The following is a 22,959-nucleotide window of genomic DNA, read 5'->3' on the forward strand; positions in this document are numbered from 1 at the left end:
ACCATTTCAAAAATTTCTACATGTACAATTCAGTGACATCGATTACGTTCTTCCAGTTATGCTGCTAATCTCACTTTAGATCAAGGTTTGCAGAACAAAATAGTTTCTCATTAAACAGTACACATATTGCCCTATGACAATGGTTAACACCCCCACTACATGTCAACATTGTCCTTACTCATTCTTGGATTCCCTACCACCAGCTTTCCTGTCCCCTTCTGCCTTCTAGTCTTTGTCTCTGGACTGCTGTGCCTCATTAGTCCCATTTTGTTTTATGGGACTGCCCATTCCCCAGCTGAACGGTGAACCTCGGGAGTGACTTCACCACTGAGCTAAAAGGGTGTCTGGGGGCTCAATCTTTTCTTCTTATCTCTGTTGAATGGCATCACCATCCTCCAAGTTGCGCTGACTTGGATAGAAACACAGAAAATGAGACTTGTCTCTGTTAGCTCTCCATTCAAGCTTCTATTTCTGTGCCAGACATTTTCTTGCCTTCAGGAAACTTAAATTATTTGCCAGTTTCTCTGGTTGTCTAGAGTTTTTAGTCTAGAATTACCGTTTGCCACTTCTTTCTATTCACTATGCCCTTGCTCTCTTTATTCCATGTCTGAACGATTATGATATCTTCTTTTTATGAATAGTTTTAAAAAATTCTGAGTCATCATGTCTCCAAATATTGTTACCACTCCATTCTCTGATTTCTCCTGTGACGAATTACAGGTTAGACCATTTCTCCATCTTGTCATCAACTTTCTTGAACACATGAATCACATTTTAAAGTCTATGTCTAATAATTCCAGTATATTTGTTTCTAGTGTATGTTTTCCTCTGGGCTTTTGGTTCTTTAAGCTTTTTTCTTTATAATCTAGGTAATCGCGTATGAAAATTTGTAGAAATAAATTGAGGTTCTGAGTGGTCTTTTCTTCTTCCAGGGAGGATTTACTTTTGCTTCTGGCAGGCAGCTAGAATGGGGACATATCTTTTTAATACAGTCAGGGATTAAGCTGATTGGAAGCTTGACTTCAGTCTTTTTCACTTCATCCCTACTCCTAGAGTGTGGCCCCTTTGAGTGCCCCAGAGGAAAGCCTCAGGTGTTCACCAAGGCCCCTCCTCCTTGCTGGGCCAGGAACTGCACGCTTTGCTCAGTATTTCAGCCTCTCACCTCTTCCACTAGAGAATTGGCAAAGCAGCACTAAATGTTGGGTTCTCGTCATTGATCTCTTCTTGCCAAATCTTGGACCTTCAAGTCTTTGCTGTCTTGTTAGCTCTCCTGTGTCTTTAAACAGATTGAAAAGAAATTTTTTTTAACCACCTTTTATCATTGTTATCGACAAGCTAGTCTATTTTACCAGAAGTGTAAATCTTAAGTAACTTGAACCAAAAAAAAACCCAAACCCACTGCTGTTGAGTCGATTCTGACTCATAGCGACCCTGTAGGATACAGTAGAGCTGCCCCATAGGATTTCCAAGTCTGTAATCTTTACAGAAGCAGACTGCCACATCTTTCTCCCACGGAGCGGCTGGTGGGAGCGAACTGTCAACCTTTTAGGTTAGCAGCGAGCGCTTAACCACTGTCCAACACTGTTATTTAGTGGGATGTAGTCTAAGTGCGTAAAGAATTACAAAGAAATCTTGAAGTGTAGAAACGTAGGAATTGTAATTCTGAAGTTATATGTATTATAGGATAAAGCAAACAGATAATGTTATTAGGAACGAAGATCTTCACTGTAAGAGAAAGAAGATACAAATATAAAAGGCAAGGAAAAAACCCTGTAATGTTAAATTTGAATTGATAATGTCAGTCTGAATTCATAATTTAAAAAAATATATATTTCCTAACTCTCTTCATCAAAAGGGCCTAGAAGCAATGACATTTAGTAGTAATAAGCATAGCTAGTGCCCAGATGTTGGTTTCTAAAATGAATCAGTGCTTGAAGAAATGGCTGATCTCAGGTTAGGGGCAGGGAAAGTACAAGGTGAGTTTGGGACATTTTATTGTACTAGTAAATAAAGAATTGCTCAAAGACTAGTGGGATCATGTCAGAGAGACACAGGAGCTGGCTTGAAGGTGGCTCCTACTGGCTAAATTTGGAACAAATTGAACATTAAAATGAATACTGATGATAATGGATTACAACACATTGAATACAATAAAAAATCCAAGAGTCCATAGTGTTAATTAGGGAATGGAGAAAGCTTAAGTTTTTGCAGGAGCTATGCAATAAATGCAGAAAGGAAAGATAGAAAAATCACCATTTTACCAGTTTGCAATCTTCAGTGTAATTGATTCTAGCAAACGTCATCAGTGGATTCTAAAATATGGGGTGAAAGATTGTTAAGGAGCAGACACTTGTTGGGAAGTGGGTAGTCATCACCTTAACCAAGTGTCTTAGTTATCTAGTGCTGCTATAACAGAAATACCACAAGTGGATGGCTTTAACAAAAAGAAATTTATTCTCTCACAGTCTAGGAGGCTAGAAGTCCTAATTCAGGGTGCCAGCTCCAGCGGAAGGCTTTCTCTCTCTGCTAGCTCTGGAGGAACTTCCTTGTCATCAATCTTCCCCTGGTCAAGGAACTTCTCAGTGCAGGGACCAGGTCCAAAGGATGCACTCTGCTTCTGGTGCTTCTTTCTTGGTGGTATGAAGACCCCATGTCTCTCTACTTGCTTCTCTCTTTTATATCTCAAAAGAGATTGGCTTAAGACACAATCTAATTTTGTAGATTGAGTCCTGCCTCATTAACATAATTTCCTCTAATCCCATCTCATTAACATCATAGAGATAGGATTTACAACACATAGGCAAATCACATCAGATGACAAAATGGTGGTCAGTCACACAATACTGGGAATCATGGCCTAGCCAAATTGATACAAATTTTTGGGAGACACAATTCAATCCATAACACCAAGCAATCAAATTTGGTTTCCTCAATAGTAGGGTAGTTTGATATTATGTTCCTCCTTGTATAATGCAGTAAGACATATACATCAACCACATAGCTTGGCTACTAACCAAAAAGTCTGCAGTTTGAATCCACCAGCCACTCCTTGGAAACCCTATGGGACAGTCCTGCTCTCTCCTATAGGGTCAGTATGAGTTGGAATCGACTCGACAGCAGTGGGTCTGGTTATTTTTATGTAGTACTTTTGCCAAAATGATTAGCCTAAATTAAATCATAAGGAGAAACAATCAGAAAAATCCCAAATGTGAGACATTCTTTGACTGGTCTGGACTCATCAAAAGTTCATTAATAACTAGGTTGGGGAGGGGTCAGACAAAATATTCTAGATTACCCATTTGTTATGAAATGTCTACCTTGTGTCTGTTCCGCCATTGTGCTTTGGAAGCAGATAACTTCTAGATTTCACAGAGGAAGAGGAATTTTTGGATTTTGGACTTTTTTTTTTTATTTCAGACTTTTGCTATGATATGATGGGTGAATGTGTTTTACATGTGGCAAGGACATTAATTTTGGGGAGCTAAAGGGTAGAATGTTAGAGAGTGAATTGTGACCGCCCAAAAATGTGTATCATCTTGGCTAGGCTAATATTGTGTGATTGTCTGCCATTTTGTGATTTGATGTGGTTTTCCTATGTGTTGTAAATCCTACCTCTGATGTTAATGAGGTAGGATTAGAGGCAGTTATATTAATGAGGCAGTACTCTATCTACAAGATTAGATTGTGTTTTGAGTCAGTCACTTTGGAGATATAAAAAAGAGAAGCGAGCGTAGAGACAAGGGGACCTCATTACCACCAAGCAAGAAGAGCTAGGAGAGCACGTCCTTTGGACCCAGTGTCCTTGAGTCCCTGCACTGAGAAGCATCTTGACCAGGAGAAGATTCATAGCAAGGACCATCCCCCAAAAGTGACAGAGAGGGAAAGCCTTCCCCTAAAGCTGGCACCCTAAATTCAGACTTCTAGCCTCCTAAACTGTGAGAGAATAAATTTCTCTTTGTTAGAGCCGTCCACTTGTGGTATTTGCATTATAGCAGCAATAGAAGACTAAGACAGTCTCCAATAAAAATTATATATTAAAGTCCAACTTTCAGCCAAAGATTAGACAGGCCTATAAAACAAACAGCAACACATATGAAGAACGTGCTTCTTAGTTCAATCAAGTATATGAAACCAAAGGGGCAACACCTGCCAAAAGCGAAGGCAGGAAGGGAAAGAAAAACTGGAGGAACGGACACAGGGAACCTGGAATGTAAAGGGAAAGGGGGAGAGTGCTGACATATTGCGGGGATTGCAACCAGTGTCACAAAACAATTTGTGTATAAATTTTTGAATGAGAAACTAGTTTGTGCTGTAAACTTTTGCCTAAACACAATAAAATTTTTAAAAAATTTAAATAAAAAATTACATACTAAAATAAAAAACATTCTAGATTAGTGAACGCCTTGCTCAAAAACTACTGGGCAATAGAAGAAATAAAGGATGGGATAAAGAAATTCATAGAATCAAATGAGAATGAAAACACATCCTACCAGAACCTTTGGGACACAACGGAAGCAGTGCTTAGAGGTCAGTTTATAGCAATAAATGCACACATCCAAAAAGAAGAAAGGACCAAAATCAAAACATTGACCCTACAACTGGAACAAGTAGAAAGAGAGCAGCAAGAGAAGCTCTCAGGTGCCAGAAGAAAGGAAATAATAAGAATTAGGGCAGAATTAAATGAAATAGAGAATAGAAAAACAATTGAAAGAGTTAACAAGACCAAAAGCTGGTTTTTTGAAAAAGATCAACCAAATTGATAAACCATTGTCCAAACTGACAAAAGAAAAACAGGAGAGGAGGTTATTTCAAATAACCCATATAAGAAATGAGATGGGTGATATCACAAGAGACCCAGCTGAAGTTAAAAGAATCATAACAATACTATGAAAAATTGTACTCTAACGAATTTGAGATTAGTGAGACCTAATAAAAATGCAGTGCATGAACTTTAACTGGATCCTGGATTAGGGAGAAAAAGAAAAATAATAAATGATGTTTTTCGTGACAATTGGAGATAATAGAATATTGACTATATGTTGGGTGATATTATGGCATTATGGTTAGTTTTTTGTGGTGTAATAATAGTATGCAGAAAATATTTTTAGGAGATGCATGCTGAACTATTTTGGGATGAACAAGAAAAAAGCAAATGTGGCAAAATGTTGACATTTGGTGAATCTCGGTGAAGAATATATGGGTGTGTTTATTGTACTATTCTTTCAACTTTTAGGAAAATCTTCAAACTAAAAAGTTTGGGGGAAACTACCTCAAATTCAGTGGTAATCAGTTAAGATCAGCCTTAATAGTTACATGATACTTGTATGGCTGTGCTAACATTTTTATGATATTAATTTGTCTATAACTTGACAAAAATTACTTGGGTTTATGGAATAGATTTATACAACAGTTGATTTCCCTTTTGACAGGTGCCTTGGAGCATTATGTTAATTGCCTGGATCTGGTAAACAAGAGGCTCCCGTATGGCCTTGCTCAGATTGGAGTGTGTTTTCATCCTGTTTCTGATAGTAAGCAGACACCTCATGGTGCTAAAAGGTACAAAAGATGGCAAATAACTTGGCCTTGTGTTTAAATAGTAAAGTCCTTTTCACTTTGGGATACACTATGTCATTTTCAAAGAAGTTAACTTTCTAATATTTCTGATCTTTAAAGAATCGGTGAGAAGACTGAAGCTTCCCTGGTATGGTTTACTTCTGCAAGAACTGCAAGCCAGTGGCTTGATTTCTGGTTACGTCATCGACTGCTGTGGTGGAGAAAGGTGCTACAATACTTTTAATAATTAATAGGTTTATTGTTTTAGTATCAGAGGTAATAGTTCTATATAACAAATGAAATTTTATTGGCTGTAGCTATGTTACATTTGTAAGAGACAGCTACCACAAATCAAATATAAATAAACTCTTTTAATCATTCTTGTTGTTCCAGATAACAAAATTATTTTGGTAAAGACGTTTGTTGCTTTCTCTGTTTCATGCTCAGAAGCTTTGGTTGATAAGCCTTTATGTCCAAGGTAAAGCTCAGACTCCTCACCCAGCATTCCTGGCTGGTATAGAGTTTGACCTGTGCTCACTCTTAGAGCTTTAACTTTTGCTGCCTATCTTTATGAACTCTCCATATTTGTCACAATGGTTTTTGAGCTAATAAATGCCTGGGGCATAGTGAGAACTCAATACATAGTAGCTATTATTGTTTTTATTACTGATAATTGTTTTGATTTTTCCCATTTTTCACTTTTGCCCATGGTATACCCCCTGTCTGAAATGTCTTCTTTGCAAATCCTTCATCTTTCAAAATCCTGTTCAAATTCCGTGTTCTCCACATAACCCCCTTACCTGCCCCAATTACAAGTAATCATTCCTGCATCTGTATTCTTACCCATACTGCCCATTTCTGCTGTCTCTTTGGTATTTAATTCTGTACTAAGTTGTAGTTTCTGTTGTCTTGAGTTGCTATTTTACTGTTATGCTCGTATTACCTAAGAAGGTTAAAAAGTTACATTGGTTTTGAGGGGCAACATAGTGGATTGGTTAAAAGCAAAGGCTCCAAGTCAGATTTTTGGTTTTGAATTCAACTGTGCGACTTTGGGCAAATTATGAAACACCTCTGTGCCTCAGTTTTTCCATCTGTGAAATGATAATAAAAGGAAGCACTCAAGTAAATGTTAACAGTTTTAGCTATTATAATTGAGGTCAAATGTTCTTCATAAATACTTTGGATTTATTTGTATACTAGAAAGTACGTAGGGCAACATTTTAAATATAAAGGGTCTCAAAAAAGATTTTTTAAAAGATCGTTATCTCGAGTAGTTCCAAGTAGTAAATTCTGGTGCTAATGCCTGTCAAACTCTATTGTGAAATGCATGATGAAAGCAGTACAGTACATCAGAATACTAACCATGGGACCTTAGGCACTTCTAGAAGATTGAGCTGTTAAAAAAAAAAAAAAGGTTGAAAAGCCCTACCCTAAATCATCTCTGTGATTCCTTTCAACTCTATTATTCTGTAATTTATAATCAGGCTTTAGATTTTACTGAAAAGAGTTAAAGTAAGCATTTTTGTCTTGCCATTATTGTCTTAGCTTTTCTCAATTCTTAGAGAATTCTGCCCACACTAAATGTCTCAGTTCTTAGAGAATTCCTGCCCAAACTAAATGGAATAATCACAAATAATCGAGTGCTTCACGGAAGGATAAAAATGGTGTGTAGATGATACTTTCTTCTTCATCCTGCTTAGGTTATGCTTACCTTTCCCCTCTTATTAATTGACCACGAAAAGGCTGGACAGCATTGCCAGTTCTTTTCTGTAGTTCTTTCAGACTAAAAATATTATTTTTAGCAGTACATTTGCTCGTATTTAAAAATTTCACAATTTCTATGTGGGACTTGACTAGTTTCGATCAGTTGCTGCATAAAAAGTCTCAGGTAACTTTAATTCTTAGAGGTAATGATGAGAGTAGGGGTAAATTAACATTTATTTTAATAAGAAGACAAACTTAAGCTTTTGCTTTCCAGTTTGCAGTGAGTGCATCTAACTTCAGCAGCAGCGAGTGTCAGGATGAAGAGGGACGAAAAGGAAACCAACTTTACTACAATTTTCCCTGGGGAAAGGAGCCAATAGAAACCCTGTGGAATCTAGGCGATCATGAACTCCTACACGCTTATCCTGGAAATGTGTCTAAACTACACGTATGTTTTACCTTGAGCCCCTGTGTAACCTTTACCCAGATAACTCTGATCGTGAACCTTTCTGAACCTTTTGAGAATTTCAGTTGCAGATGTGGTGCTCCAGTACCCCTTAGTACTTCAGTGTGTATTTCTCAAGTACAAGGGCTTTCACCTACATAACAGATTCCTCATCAAAATCAGGAAATTAACAGTAATCCATTATTACCTTCCAGTTTACAGGACCCTTCAAAATTAGCCAGTTATCCCAATAATGCCTTTTATACAGGGCTTCATATTGGTTCAGTTTGACCCCTTGCTGAGAATTTGCTTTTCCACCCCCAGATATACTGAATCAGAATCAATATTTTATTCTTATTCTTATGTATACCTGGGGATCCATAAGAATCAACTGGGGATTTTGTTAAAGTGTAGGTTCTGATTTAGTATATCTGGGTGTTAGAAAGGCAGATTCTCAGCAGGGTGTCAAACCGAACTGAACCGGTTCAAAGCCCTGCTTCTATAGGTCCAGGATCTAATCCACGATTACGTATTTCTTATAGTTGTCATGTCTCTAGTCTCCTTCAAATGAACAGTTCCTTCATCTTTCCTTGTGTTTCACAACCATGATATTTTCAAAGAGTGCTTGCCAGTAACTTTGTAGAATGTCTCAGTTTGGGTTTGTCTAATATTTCCTCATGATTTATGCATTTTTGCCAGGAATACCACAGAGGTGGTGATGTCCCCTTCTCAATACATAATATAAGGAGGTATACGATATCAATTTGTCCCATTACTGGTGACAGTAATTATTGGTTAGGATGGTGTCCACCAGCTTTCTACGCTATAAGGCTAATAAGTAATAAGGGCTCTTCCAAGCTTTATTACTAATATTCTAACAATTTTTACTTAAGAATGTTGCCTCTCAAAATGTGATTCTCACCTAGAGGGCACTAAAAGAACAGTGATGCCCAGGCCCCTGGAAGTGGGGCCCAAGCACTGTTAGTGTTTTAAAACTCACAGGTGATTCTAATCTATAGCAGTTGGGAACCACTGATTTAGACCCCGAGCTCCCTAAGAGAGGAGAATGTGGGCACGAGGCCTGGCATAGGCTTGGCACAGAGCGGGTGCTCAGCAAGTGTTTATAAAGAGAATGTGTAATTCTGTGTGCTGATTGTGTGAGTCTGAAATGTGTAATGTTAAGAAACAGTTCTGCTAAATGATAACTTATTTGTGTTCTGCTTTTCTGTAAAGGGCCGAGATGGACGGAAAAATGTGGTTCCTTGTGTTCTATCTGTAAGTGGAGATCTAGACCGAGGCATGCTGGCTTACCTGTATGATTCTCTCCAGCTAACAGAAAACTCCTTTTCAAGAAAGAAACATCTTCATAGAAAGGTGCTTTTGATATTTCAGAGACAGACTTGGAAGACTAAAAATAGATGTTTTTTCCTTTTTTTATGTTAGTGAGCTTGGTTTCTAACAAACTCTGAATAACAAATTTCTTTTAGTGCAAGTAATTTAACTATTCTTCAGTTTTTGGAATCTAGCCTCAGGAATAATAGTCAGGTTCTCAAAATAGAGAAATCCCAAAGGCATTTCTATTTAATCATGGGGCAGACAGCTATCTCTGTGGTTCTTAGCCCCTGAGCCTTTCCATTGATAGCTTCCATTCGTGTCAGAAGCTAGTTAGTAAGTAGGAGTGTAAGCAGGAGTAAGAAAGACAGGAGCAGCAAGACCTGTGGTATTGACCTCTCTGCCTTAGGGATCTGGCTTCTGGTCTTGCTCCAAGTGACTGACCACCAGATCGTAGAAGCTAGATATGAACCTGAATCAAGGGAAAGGCTTATTTTAAGGAAATCAGGAGAGAGTTAGGGTTGAAGTTGTAAAAGAGAAACGAAATGACTACTGGAGTAAGATTTTGGAGGAAATGGGAGGAATCAAGAACACAAGTGGAGGGATTTGTCTTGAAATGGAGTTATTTGAAACAGTAGGGAAGAGAAGAAGGGTGGTGTGGATATAATAAATAGTCCACCGGGAGTAGTTAGCCTTTGAAGGATGTTTTACTGTATTTTGTCAGGTAATTAGACAAGGTTATTAGCTTAAAATGTGGAGAAGTGATAGTAGTTTTTAAGTGGCAAGGATTTGGAATAGTCATATTTCCCTTGAATGTGAAAAGAACCTGCCCAAAATTAAAAGTTTTAACAAGTAATGTTGAGTGCCCAGCAGGGGTCTGAAACCATGAGTTTGTAGCACCATTCTACAAGGTTAAATAATTTATCATGCCACACTTATTTACCTTCGTATGGGCATAGAGAAAGGAGTCCTGGTGGCGCAGTGCTTAAAGTGATTGACTGCTAGCCAAAAGGTCAGCGGTTCGAAACCACCAGTGGCTCTGAGAAAGATGTGGCAGTCTGCTTCTGTAGAGATTTACAGCCCCATTGGAAACCCTATGGGGTCGCTATGAGTCAGAACTGACTCTATGGCAGTGGGTGGGGGGAAAAGAGAAGTCCGATTATAGACTTTTTCTCGGGGTTGGGGTTTATAAGGTATATATAGCAAACAAACAAGGGGAGATCCTTTCTTTCTCTTATACCTCACATCCAAACCATTAGCAAATCCTATTTGACTCTACGTTCCAAATATCTCCTGAATCTGATCACTTCTTACCACCTTACCGCCTCCACTGCTACCACCCTGGCCTAACACCACCCCTCCCCGCCCACCACTGGCCCTTTGAAAATGTACAGGCTGTGTTGTTCCTCTGCTCAAAGCACTCCGGTAAGCTCCTCAGGTCACTCAGAGGGAGAGCCAGAGTCCCTAGAACGTTTTGCAGAACGCTTTCGTTTTTAACCTTGTTGCCTACTACTCTCCCACTGGGTCCACTCCAGCAGTGCTGACCTTGCTGTTTCTAGAGCCCGCCAGGTGTGCTGCCAACCCAGACCTTGTCATTGTTTTCCCCTTTGCCTGGAATGCTCTTCCTCCGTTAGCCACACATCTTGCACTCCCACCTCCTTTCAAGTCTGCTGAAATGTCACCTCCGGGAGGGGGCCTTCTCTGACCTGCTTATTTAAATTGCAAGTAGCCCCCTACTGTCTACCCTTTGCCAACATTCTGTATCCTCCCCACCCCCTACCTTTTTTTTTTTTTTTTAATGCACTTGTGATCTTCAAATACGTTATTTACCTATTTATTATCTGTTTCTCCCCACTGTGAGGGACAGGAATTTTTGTCCCCAGCACCTAGAACTGTTTCTGGCACTTAGTAGTCATTCAAATATTTGTTCAGTAGATAAATGAATGAGAAAAGTAGTCGATTTTGGTAAGAGAGAGTCCAAGTGATAAACCATGTGGCCCAGGCTGGGTAGGGAAGGAACTGATGCCAGGAAGGAAAGGCAGTTTGATTGAGGGAAAATGGAGTTGTCAGAAAATGAGGGAGCAGTTAATTTATTTTTGCAAAACATCTAAGTGGAGACTATTGGGCAGCCAGATGAAGACAACGGAATACATCATTGGGTGGTGTTTCATGACCTCAGATAGCTTTCGTTTTCACACAGAAATTCTTAACTGTTTGAGAAGCTTTAGGTTTATTGGTACCTGTGTTATATTTAAACAGGCTGTACTGTCCTCCCCCCCCCCTTTTAATTGCCTTAGGTACTTAAACTTCACCCTTGTTTAGCCCCTATTAAGGTTGCTTTGGATGTGGGAAGAGGCCCAACAGTGGAACTAAGACAGGTGGGTTGAATGAGTTTTAATGTCATGATTTTAATGATAACCATTATTTCATGCAAATAAGTAACTTGCCACTTAAAATTTTATTTTGATTCATTTGCTTTTTAAAAGTCTTTAATTAAATAATGAATTGTGGATAGATAACTGTAGTTAATTATAGATAATTCAAAATATAGTGAAGACTGAATACTATTCAGTGGATTTTGCTTTTAAAGTCATGCTGTGTCATAGTTCCATTTTTTTAACGAGTATAGTTTTGGTAATAAAAATATTTATGCAGATGTCTAGTGAATTATTTATTGCCCCCTGCCCCTTTTAACTTAATACTTTCAAAACTGTTGGTATAAACAAAGGTTCTAGATCTAGGGTTTATTAAATATGTAATTATTAAATAATACTGAGAAAAGCCAGGTGGTGGTTTTAGTTTCTTTCCAGAGACCATTTCTAACTTGTTGGCATCAAGTTGATTCTGACTCATAGCGACCCTATAGGACAGAGTAGAACTGCCCCATAGGGTTCCAAGGCTGTGATCTTTAGGGAAGTAGACTGCCACATCTTTCTCCCACGCAGTGGCTGATGGGTTCAAACCTCTGACCTTTGGGTTAGCAGTGGAGCACTTAACCACCATGCCCCCAAGGCTCCTTCAGAGACCCCCTTCAGCAGTCATCGTTTAGTTCTAGGTAACTGAGACCCATCCAGGACCCAAGTGAGGACACTGCCAAGATGTAAAGACTAAAGGTCATAGCTCTCTGAGCCTGGCTTCTGTAGAGGGACCCAGAATGGTGGGGATAGTGTGTTCAAGAAAAGGGCAGGTCATTGATTTCCCCTTAACTTACTTTCTGCACCTCTCCCAGCATTGTGGCAGTCTCCCAGCACGCTGATATAGGTAGCAAGTTCCTGGGGTTTTTTTGCCTGAAGGATAAAAAACTCTGCTCTCTAGATTTTTGTCATTACAGTTGCAGACTTTTTTTTTTTTTTTTAATAAGACTGTAGTAGTTTTATGTGCCTGGAGTGTTTTTCATATACCAAAAGGGTAGTTGTGTTATATACCATATTCTGTTTCTAACATTTTCCCCTTAGCAAATATGATAGAGAAAATCTTTATGCATGTCACCTTCTGGGCCATGCAAGAATTTTTCCGGGTTATATACACAGGAATGGGATTTCTGGATGAAATGAATATATATTCTTAATTCCACTGTGTCAGCTAGATTGTTCTCCAGAATGGCTGCACCTCCTTGCACTCTAACCCATAGTGTATTAGGGTTCTCATTTCTTCATGTCTTCACAAACACCTACTCATGCTTAGAGCATTTTTTCTCCTTTTCTGCCTTCCATTGGAAGGATCACATTTTCTGCTGGTAACCACTAACTTCTGTCCTAGGGTAAAATCACCACAAAGTTACAGTAAAGCAAAAAGAAAGATTTTATTCAGCGTATGTTCAAAGAGGCAAAAGTGGGAAACGGACAAGTGTGCTGCCAGAGCCCTGTCTGCCTGAGTCCAAGGAATGTTACAGAATAGGCAAAAGTGGGAAAACAGACAAACATGCTGCCAGAGGGACCCTGGTGGTGCAGTGGTTGAGAGCTGTGGCTGCTAACCAAAAGGTCAGCAGTTTGAATTGACCAGCTGCTCCTTGGAAACACTGTGGTGCAGTTCTCTGTCCTGTAGGGTCGCTGTGAGTCAGAATTGACTCGACAGCAATGGGATGCTACCAGAGCCGTGTCTGTTCGAGTCCAAGGAGTATTACAGAATAAGCAAAAGTGGGAAAACGGACGAGCATGCTGTCAGAGCCATGTCTGCCCGAGCCCGAGGAACATTACAGAGTCATCAGTATATATTAACATTACAAATGGGTAAAATCATTGAAAGCTTCACCTTCTCACAGATTGGCTAAAACTGTGGTGATTCTACATTTTGAATTGTCTTTCTTAATAATCCTTGGTATAAGTTTCAGTAATGACAGTCAGGAGGGTCTTCATTGGTCCAACAAATCCTAGTATTTACTAAGTGCTGATAAAAGAAAGTGGAAAATATGTGGGTCTTTTGTCCTTTTTTTGATTAGTTTATGTGAAAGTTTCCCTAAAAGGTGTTTCCCAGGATTGTCCTAGCTATTGTTTTTATATCTCAGGGCCCAGTTGATGTGTCCTTATGAGTCCAGCTCCAGCTGGGTCACATTAAAGGACAGGGAATAATGGCTCCAATGCTATCTCTTAAATCACTTATTAAAACCCATACTTAATGTTTATTTTTCCCTGTTAATTTTTTAGTTTTTTTAACATCTATATTCTCATCTGCTTCAGAAATACCAAGTCAGCCACTTCTCTATGGTCTTCCTGGGACCTTGTTAGAAATGTAAATTCATAGGCTCCACTTCCCGCCTGCTGACTCAGAGAAAGGCCGAGCAGTCTCTGTTTTAACCAGCCCTCCAGGTGATTCTGGTGCTGGATAAAGTTTGAGAAGCAATGCTTTAGGTCAGTCACCCTCCCCCTCCAGGAGACATTTGGTAATGTCTGGAGACATTTTTGGTTGCCACGAGGTGGAGGCATGCTGCTACAGGTACCTGCTAAATCTTATCGGTAGTATGGAGGTTGAGAAATCTCACTCTAGATTTTTAGTTCTAGATGTTGAGGACGCTTTTAATTTTGCTTTGTCTTGCTTCACCATTGCTTGTTAAGAAAACAGTAAAGTTTACTACGTCATTTACTCCTTATTATTTCTGTATTTGCAGCCAGGCTTTTGTCTCTAGCATTCGACTAAAACTAGACTTGTCAAGGTACTGCCGTAACAGAAATACCTTAAGTGGATGGCTTTAACAAAGAGAAGTTTGTTTCCTCGCAGTAAAGTAGGCTAGAAGTCCTTATTCAGGGCATCAGCTCCAGGGGAAAGCTTTCTCCCTCTGTCAGCTCTGGAGAGAGGTCCTTCTCATCAGTCTTCCCCTGGACTAGGAGCTTCTCTGCACAGGAACCCTGGGTCCAAAGGACGCCTGCTTCTGGCACTGCTTTCTTGGTTGTATGAGGTCCCCAACTCTGCTCGCTTCCCTTTCCTTTTATCTCTTGTAAGATAAAAAGTGGTGCAGGCCACACCCCAGGGAAACTCCCTTTACACTGGATCAGGGATGTGACCTGAACAAGGGTGTTACATCCCACCCTAATCCTCTTTAACATAATCTAATCTTGCCTCATTAACCACAGGCAGAGATTAGGATTTACAACACCTAGGAATATCATATCAATCACAAAATGGAGGACAGCCACACAATACTGGGAATCATGGCCTAACCAAGTTGACACATATTTTTGGGGGACAGAATTCAATCCATGACAACCTCCATCTTGCAAACCAAGTGGTGAGTTCTCAGTTCCCATCTTAGGTCACTACCATCAGGATTTACACAATCATTCTCTTCTTCTTTTTTTAAATCATTCTCTTCTTGAAACACTTTCTTTAGCTGGCTTCTGGGACACTGCTCTCCTGGTTTCCCTCATACTTTTCTGACTGTTTCTCTTTAGTCTTCTTTACTGCTTCGTTCTTCTCTTCTGACATGGTAGTGTATCCTAGGGCTCAGCTCAGGACTCTGAGATGAGTTTAGACCTACTGGTTTTATCTGCTAGAATCTGTTTTAGTTTTGTTTGTTTGTATCTTGAATGTCAATGGTAATAAAAATTCTTATGCTTGGCATAAAAATTTCAGAAGATTTGCATCTAGTACAGGCTGTCTCCAGGTTGCAAAAGTCTGACTTATGTTACAACCTGTGGTTATGAACCAAGTCCTGTAAAGCCTATTATATTAAAAATTCGAGGTACCTACAAGGGTTTATAACAACAAAGTGTTACTTTGCTACACACAGTTTCCCAGGACCCTGGCACCCATCCCGGCTGTCCTCCACCCCCACTCCCCGGCTGGGCTTGCTGCTCTGGTTCCCACTCCTCTACCCGGCTCACCCACCCCCTACCAGGGCTCTGCTGGCTCACCCTGGTTCCCCCCTTCCCCCCAGCTCGCCCCCACCACACCCTCTCAGGCCCTCAGTTCTGGCCCCAGACCTTTGGCCAGCCTGGCCCCTGCCCCACTGGCTTACTGCCCCTTGACTAGGGCCCACCCCTCATCTCACAGCCATGCGCCTCAGGCAGCGGTGATTCTGGGCATTCTGAGGGACCTGAGGTGGGGGACTCACCAGTCTGTGGTGGGCCGCAGTCTTTGTTTCCTGTCCCTTCACCAGGCCAGGAAGGGAGAGGGGGAAAGAGAAGGGCTACTGCTGCTGCAGGGGGCGGGTGTGTTTCTTTAATGTTGTTTATGCATAGAAAGTTACACTATATACTACATACTAAAACAGACATTTGACTAACTGCGTTCGTAATCTGGAGACTGCCTATATTCAGTTTTACAGTGCTTAGTTTCTTCACCTTTAGAGGAACTGTGCATTTGTAAAGGTTATAGTTTATAAGTTGTAAATTTTATCATCATATAATTAAAGGAATTTATACCCATTTTGGAGCCCTGGTGGCACAGTGGTTAAGAGCTCGGCTGCTAACCAAAAGAGTAGGCAGTTTGAGTCTATCAGCTGCTCCTTGGAAACCCTATGGGGCAGTTCTACTCTGTCCTATAGGGTCCCTATGAGTCAAGATCACTTGTCGGCAATGGGTTTGGTTTTTTGGGTATACCCGTTCTGGAGATTGAAGAAAGTGATTTGTGGTTTGACAAAAATAGGGCGATCGCTTGACTTTTATTTGTTTCATATTTGCAGCTTTTATATTTTCCCTCAGGTTTGTCAAGGGCTATTTAATGAATTATTAGAAAATGGAATTTCTGTGTGGCCTGGTTATTTGGAAACTGTGCACTCCTCATTGGAACAACTTTATTCAAAGTAAGAAAAATTGTCTTACTTGTCATTAAAAAATGTATTTATTGAGAGTTTTTGATTATATGATGTTACCTTATAAGTAACAGAAACAAATCTCTTCCAAATATACATAAAATATAATTTTAAATTGTTCCTGATTATAGAATCATGTACCCTTAGTTAATTGATAGCGCAGAGAATAGTGTATTTATCCAGCAAGTTCATTTGAGCATGTACAATGTGCAGCTCTAAGACATAATACCCAGAAGCGTGTATGATTCCATTTTTCAACTTGTCAGGAGTGAAATTATGTATATTTGTGTGCATTTTTTGAGTCAGGACTGAAGGGGCTTTCCTTGCCAGCATTCTGGTCCGTTCTGAGAGTGAGTGGAAGATAATTCCATCACCCATATCTGTTGGGTGAAAAGTTGTGAAGTTTGCATTTTACTCTTCAGTTCTTTGATAACTTGTTAAAATATGCCTTTCAGATGATGTCAGCATAAAAATAGGTTTCTATAGATAGAGCAACTAATGGTTTTATCATATATAAAATGAAAGGGTGGTATTTGAACTTTCCACTCCTCTCAGGTTCTAAAATCTTACTCTTTGAGTCACGTAGACATTATCAAATCACAGTTGTCCTTTATATGGTAAATGCATTATCGTGCCAGAATATTTTTATCCCAGTATTTAGTCAGTACCTACTGTGTTTTATCTACGTTTTTAGTAAGTGCCTACTGCTGTGCACTTCGATACTTCAGTGAACAAGACAGAAAATTTTTCTCTTTTTCTTTTTCGGCACTCACAAAATGGTTAGCTACAGGTCGTATAAGTGCAAATATATGCAGCACCCAGGTTAGGGGCTGACTCTTGTGCAGTCCAAGCCCAATTCTGTCTGTGTGACGGGGTGTCATGGACAGGCCTGCGCTGGGTCCTCAGTAGAAATAAGCTAGCCCTGAAAAGGAAAAACTTTATCCTTTTTTATCCCCCAAGGCCAGTGCAATTTTAATCATACTGGCAAAATTAAAACATTAATATTGAAAATCCACAGGTACCAACACCAGCATCCTTTATATTCTAGTGGGACAAAACAGACAATACACAGATAAATAAGATAATTTCTGATGGAATCCTGCAAAGAAAATAAACAGTAATGAGATAGTGTGACTGGACAAGCAGATATATTCAATTATTGTTTAACTAGAACCTATATTACATTATACATTAAGCATGATTTAAGTGTAATGATTTGTTGTATACTGGATCTTTATTATAATATTATTTATTTTAACAGATTTTATTCTAAAATAATTTTGTCCAAGTACCAGAAAGGCTGATATTATGAAGTTCCTCCATAATATCCTCCCAAATAATATGCTGAGGTATCAGTGTTTATTTTTCAGATTTTATTACTTATCAGCTATTGCAATAAGTTAGAAATTCTCTGAAAGTTTGAATATGCTTCAGAAACTTGAAAAAATCTTTTCTTTGGTCCAGCTCTCAAGCCCTTATTTTTGAATTTTGACTTTTGCAAGTGTCATGGACTCTAAAGTAATTAAAGCTGATGATATAGTAAATTTACAGTTTGTATCTTTGCTCATGTATTTTGTTCAACTGCTTTGTTCTTAGGTATGATGAAATGAGTATCCTTTTCACAGTTTTGGTTACTGAAGCGACTTTGGAGAATGGATTAATTCATCTGAGAAGTAGAGATACCACAATGAAGGAAATGATGCATATATCCAAAGTAAAAGACTTTTTAACCAAGTATATAACATCAGCTAAGAATGTATAGATTTTAATATTTGTAAAATAAATATTTTTCTTTCCTAATTTGGTTGTTTTATGTTAGCTTAGTTTTTTTAAGCCTCTTTGCACTTAAAAGTGGACATTTTTTATGCTTTCTTTGATTCAGTTTTTATTACATTTCTTGATGTATTCTGTTGTATCAGTTAGGAATGTGTTTGGCTACAAAAAATTATACTATACTGGATTAAAAGCAAATTGGGGTTTTTTCTTATATAACAAGAAATCTAGAGGATAGGCTTTCTAGAGTGAGGATAGCTGTTCATAGTTAGGGGCCCAGGCTTTATCTTTCTGCACCACTATCTTTAGTACTGTGGTACAGTGAGTTACTTAATATGGCCCTTCTAGCTATAATCTTTGTAACCCCACACAGTGATTGGGTGGGACGACTATGCAAATAAAATGCTTATGGCCCACCAAGGAGATTGGACAGCTTGCTGCTAATGCAAATAAGGTGCATGGAACCTTGTGGGGGTAGATCATGCAAATAAGGTATATGGAACCCTAACGAAGGGATTGGTCAGTTTTGCCATCCCACTAGGCTTAAAGGAAGATGTGGAGAGAGATAGGGAGGAGCTGTAACACAGAAGACAGAGACAGCGTTGCAGCAGTAGCAAGAGTGAAAGTGGCATGAGATGGCTGCAGTGGGACTTGCTGACCCACAGAGCTAAGAGCTCAGTAACACTTGACTGAGCAGGGCAGAGGTGAGGCCAAGAGGCCACGGGCTAGAAAGAGGCCTTCCTGTCGGCAGAGCTAAGAAGAAGCTGTCCTGATCGAAGAATTGTATCCTGAATTATTTCTGATCCTGAGGTGTACCCCTTTACTTCCCTAATAAACCAATTAACTGTAAGCACAATTTGTGAGTTCTGTGAGATGTTGCAGTGAGTTACAGAACCCAAAGGTGAGAGGGAGAGTACTGAGGGGAGGAGGAGTAGTTGATGTTAGAGATGATTGAGTGGTTTATCAGTTTGGAAAAGTTGAACATTTGGGATATCTTTAACCTCCGCCTCATAGGCACCAGCTTTGTGCTGATCCTTTTAAAAGAAATTATTCATTTAAGTACTTTAGTTGGCTTTTATCTTTATACTTGTTGCCTCGTGATCATAAAGGCAGCTGCTTTATTTCTAGCCTTCGTTCACAGTCTTGAGGGCAGCTGGTCAGAGCATTTCCTGTTTTTGCAACTCGTCATCCTAGATGCCCTGGTGTTATCCTGCACATAACCCATATTTTCCATTTTTCTATTGGATTATTGGTCTTTTTCTTAATGCTTTGTAGGAGCTTATTATATACTATGTAACTTCGTACTTTAAAATATAGGTTGAAACTATTTTCTTGTAGTTGTTCATTTGATTTGGTTTATGGCTTTTATATGTATATGTATTTTAAATATTTCATCTAGTAAGTGTTTTTAATAGTATTTTATTGAGTTTTTGGTGAACGTTTACATAGCAAGTTAGATTCCCAACTGACAGTTTCCACACAAATTGTTCAGTAACATTAGTTACGTTTATCACAATGTTTTGACATTCTCTTTAATTGTGTTCTGTTTGTTCCATTTCCCATACTCTGGTTTCCCTGTAGTCAAATTTAATAATCATTTATATCTTCTGGGTTGTGAATCACACCTAGAAAAGCCTTCCCCAACTCAAGATTATTTTTAAATTCCCTGTTTTCTTCTAGCACTTATGTGACTTTGTTTTTATGTATTTTAATATCTGATCTATCTGAATTTTGTTGTAAAGAGTGAGATAGGGATCCAACTTACTGTTTTAATGTGGTCCTCAGGTTTTTTAATACAATATATTAAATAACCCATATTTTTATGACTGATTTGAAATGCCATATTTATCAGACCCTAAATTCCCATATGTAGCTGTTTCTATTCTGTTCCATTATTCTATTTGTAAGTCATGTACTACAACTATGCTTTTTATAATGTTGTTTCAAACCTTATACACCTACACAGCCTCTCTTTATTTGACTTATTCCTTTGCAGCCAAGGTTATGGATGTGGTTTATCTTCCACCAGTTGGATGTGCGTACTTGAATTTGGAGAGTAGAAGCGAGGTGGCAGCTGTGGCTGACAAGCAGATGTCTGTAGTGGCAAAGCTCTGCATTCTACTGTCAGGTCTCCAGTTTCTGGGCATGAGGCACTTGTGGCAGAGGCAGCAATGTTACCTGTAGCGGTAGTAGTTTTCTGATCTTCAGATTGTAAGAAAATCTACAGTTAAATTATTAAAATTGTAAAGAGTTTAGCAAGGTTGCTGGGTACAGAGTCAACAAAAAATGTGTCCTTATATGTCAGCAACTTGAAATAAAAATATAACATACCATAGCATCAAAATATTAAGTATCTAGGAATAGTTCTAGCAAAATATACGCAAGAAGTTTATACAGAAAATGGTAAAACATTGCTGAGAGAATTGAAGACTTAAACAAATGGTGAGATAAACCATGTATATAGTTTGGAAGACTTGATATTGTAAAAATGTTACTTCTCCCCAAACTGATAATAGTTTTTGTTGTTTTTGTTTTAAGAACATGACAAGCTGACTAAAATTTATGTGGAAATGCAAAGGGCCAAGAATAGCTAAGACATTCACAAGAAGAACAAGGTAGGAAAATTTGCTCTTCCAGTTATCAAGACTTATTAAAAAGTTGAGTATGGTGCTGACATTAGGAGAGACAAGTAGACCAACGGGACAGAATCTAGAGCCCAGAAACAAACCCACACTTGATTTGTGACGAAGATGACACTGCAGTGTAGTGGGAAAAGGACAGTCACTTCAGTAAGCAGTGTGGAGCAGCTGGATATCCGTAGGGGGAAAGAAAAGAAACATAACCCCAACTTCACATCACACACAGAAACATTTGTAGGTGGGTGTAGACCTAAATATGAATGTAAACTAAAAAGCGTTTTACAAGATAATAATATAGGCCAATACTTTATGACCTCAGTTAAAAGATTTCTTGACCTGGGCACAGAAAACATTAACCAGAAAGGAAAAGATAGACAAATTAAGTTCTCTAAAATTCTTTTCATCAAAAGGTATCATTAAGACAGTGGAAAATAAAGCTACAGAGTGGGAGAATAACTACAAACAAGAAAAAGCCGCAAATCCCAGTAGAAAGATAGGCAAGGGCCTCAGACAGATACTTCATAAAAGAAAAAATGAAATGCCCTATAATTACAGGAAAAAGTGCTCAATTTTATTAGTCATCAGGAAAGTGCAAATTAAAATCCCAACAAGATACCGCTAAATACCTACAAAAATGGTTGAAATTAAAATGACAGATAATGCCAAGGGTTGAAGGTGTAGAGATATGGAGACTTTCATGGGAGTGTAAAGTGCCAGGAGGTGAAACACCAATGGAAACCTGCTGGGAACGCCCAATGGAAGCCTAGACGTGTGGGCAGAATTGACACCTCCTGGGGCAACCCTCCAAGCTCTGGTGGCACAGTGGTTAAGTGCTCAGCTGCTAACCAAAGGCTTGGCGGTTTGAACCCACTAGCCACTCCACGGGAGAAAGATGTGACAGTTTGCTTCTGTATAAGATTTACAGCCTTGGAAACCCTATGGGACAGTTCTGCTCTGTCGTATAGGGTCACTGTGTGAGTTGGAATCAACTCAACGGCAATGGGTTTGGTTTTGGGGTTGGGGCAACCCTCAGCCAATGAGAGATGGAAGCCAATGGATAAATGTTTCTCACTCTTGATCCTCATGGACAATTCTTTCACCTCTCAGAATGTTCCAGTGGTATCAAGCCCCAGTTTTCCAAAGCAGTGCCCAACTCAATAATACACCTTTCTATAGGCTTTTCCAAGGACCCCTGTTGGTGCAACGATTAAAGCACATGGCTTCTAACTGAAAGGTTGGTGGTTAGAACCCACCAGTGGTTCTGTGAGAGAAAAGACCTGGTGATTGCTCCCATAAAGATTTCAGCTTAGGAAATTCTATGGGGCAGTTCTACTCTACCCTATAGGGTTACTGTCTTAGTCATCTAGTGCTGCTATAACATACCACAAGTGGATAGCTTTAACAAAGAGAAATTTATTCTCTCACAGGTAGACTGGAAGTCCAAATTCAGGACGCCAGCTCCAGGGGAAAGCTTTCTTCTCTCTGGAGGAGGGTCCTTGTCATCAATCTTCCCTTTGTCTGGGAGCATCTCAGTGCAGGAACCTCAGGTCCAAAGGATGCGCTCTGCTCCCGGCACTGCTTTCTTGGTGGTATGAGATCCCCGTCTCTGCTCGCTTCTCTCTTTTATATCTCAAAAGAGATTGGCTTAAGACACTATCTAATCCTGTAGATCTCATCAATATAACTGCCGCTAATCCATTTTATTACATCATAGTGATAAGTTTTACAACACATAGGGAAATCACATCAGATGACAAAATAGTAGATAATCATATAATACTGGGGATCATGACCTAGCCAAGGTGACAGATACTTTTGGGGGACACAATTCAATCCATGACAGTCACTATGAGTCAGAATTGAATGGATGGCATACAACAACCACAGGCTTTTTCTCCAGTCTCTTAACTCCTGTTCCCTGGGGTCACCTCCCACATAAATTATTTGCAGAGCAGGCCTTATCTCAAGTTCTGCTTTCAGGACTAGCTCAGGATAAGACAGGGTATCAGAAGACCTTAGGAAGCCACCCCTGGGAAGCTGAATTCTCACTGGACAGATGGCAACAAGGACTCCATTGCTGGTGGTAAGTGGGATGGCAGTAACTCTTAGTATGCTGTGTTGTTATTGTTGTTAGTTGCTATCGAGTTGGCCTCCAACTCATGCGACACCGTGTATTACAGAGTAGAACTGCTTCATAGGGTTTTCTTGGCTGCAGTCTTTACGGAAGCAGTTAGCCAGTGTCATGGATTGAATTGTGTCCCCCAAAA

General features: G+C 39.4%; 2 protein-coding genes across 5 annotated transcripts in view; one reads left to right on the forward strand and one right to left on the reverse strand.

The window, feature by feature from the left end:
- Positions 1-22,029, forward strand: part of POLG2 (DNA polymerase gamma 2, accessory subunit) — a 25,416-nt gene extending 3,387 nt beyond the window's left edge. The window contains exons 2-9 of one of the 3 annotated variants that reach the window (XM_023729328.1): positions 5,430-5,556; positions 5,674-5,779; positions 7,532-7,705; positions 8,936-9,076; positions 11,332-11,412; positions 16,171-16,271; positions 17,877-17,994; positions 20,592-22,029. In XM_023729328.1, the coding sequence (XP_023585096.1) occupies positions 5,430-5,556; positions 5,674-5,779; positions 7,532-7,705; positions 8,936-9,076; positions 11,332-11,412; positions 16,171-16,271; positions 17,877-17,994; positions 20,592-20,606 (863 nt within the window). In that variant the 3' untranslated portion in view covers positions 20,607-22,029. Of the gene's footprint in view, positions 1-5,429; positions 5,557-5,673; positions 5,780-7,531; positions 7,706-8,935; positions 9,077-11,331; positions 11,413-16,170; positions 16,272-17,876; positions 19,794-20,591 lie in introns of those variants that run through there. The other 2 variants (XM_004374212.2, XM_023729329.1) reach the window with 2 other exon arrangements.
- MILR1 (mast cell immunoglobulin like receptor 1) overlaps positions 16,282-22,959 on the reverse strand; it is a 33,728-nt gene continuing 27,050 nt past the window's right edge. Inside the window, exon 9 of one of the 2 annotated variants that reach the window (XM_023729332.1) lies at positions 16,282-17,379. The gene's annotated coding sequence lies outside the window, so the exon portion shown is untranslated. Of the gene's footprint in view, positions 17,380-19,944; positions 20,275-22,959 lie in introns of those variants that run through there. The other variant, XM_023729330.1, reaches the window with a different exon arrangement.

Source organism: Trichechus manatus, unplaced genomic scaffold, assembly GCF_000243295.1.
Source record: "Trichechus manatus latirostris isolate Lorelei unplaced genomic scaffold, TriManLat1.0 scaffold00028, whole genome shotgun sequence".
Taxonomy (NCBI): domain Eukaryota; kingdom Metazoa; phylum Chordata; class Mammalia; order Sirenia; family Trichechidae; genus Trichechus; species Trichechus manatus.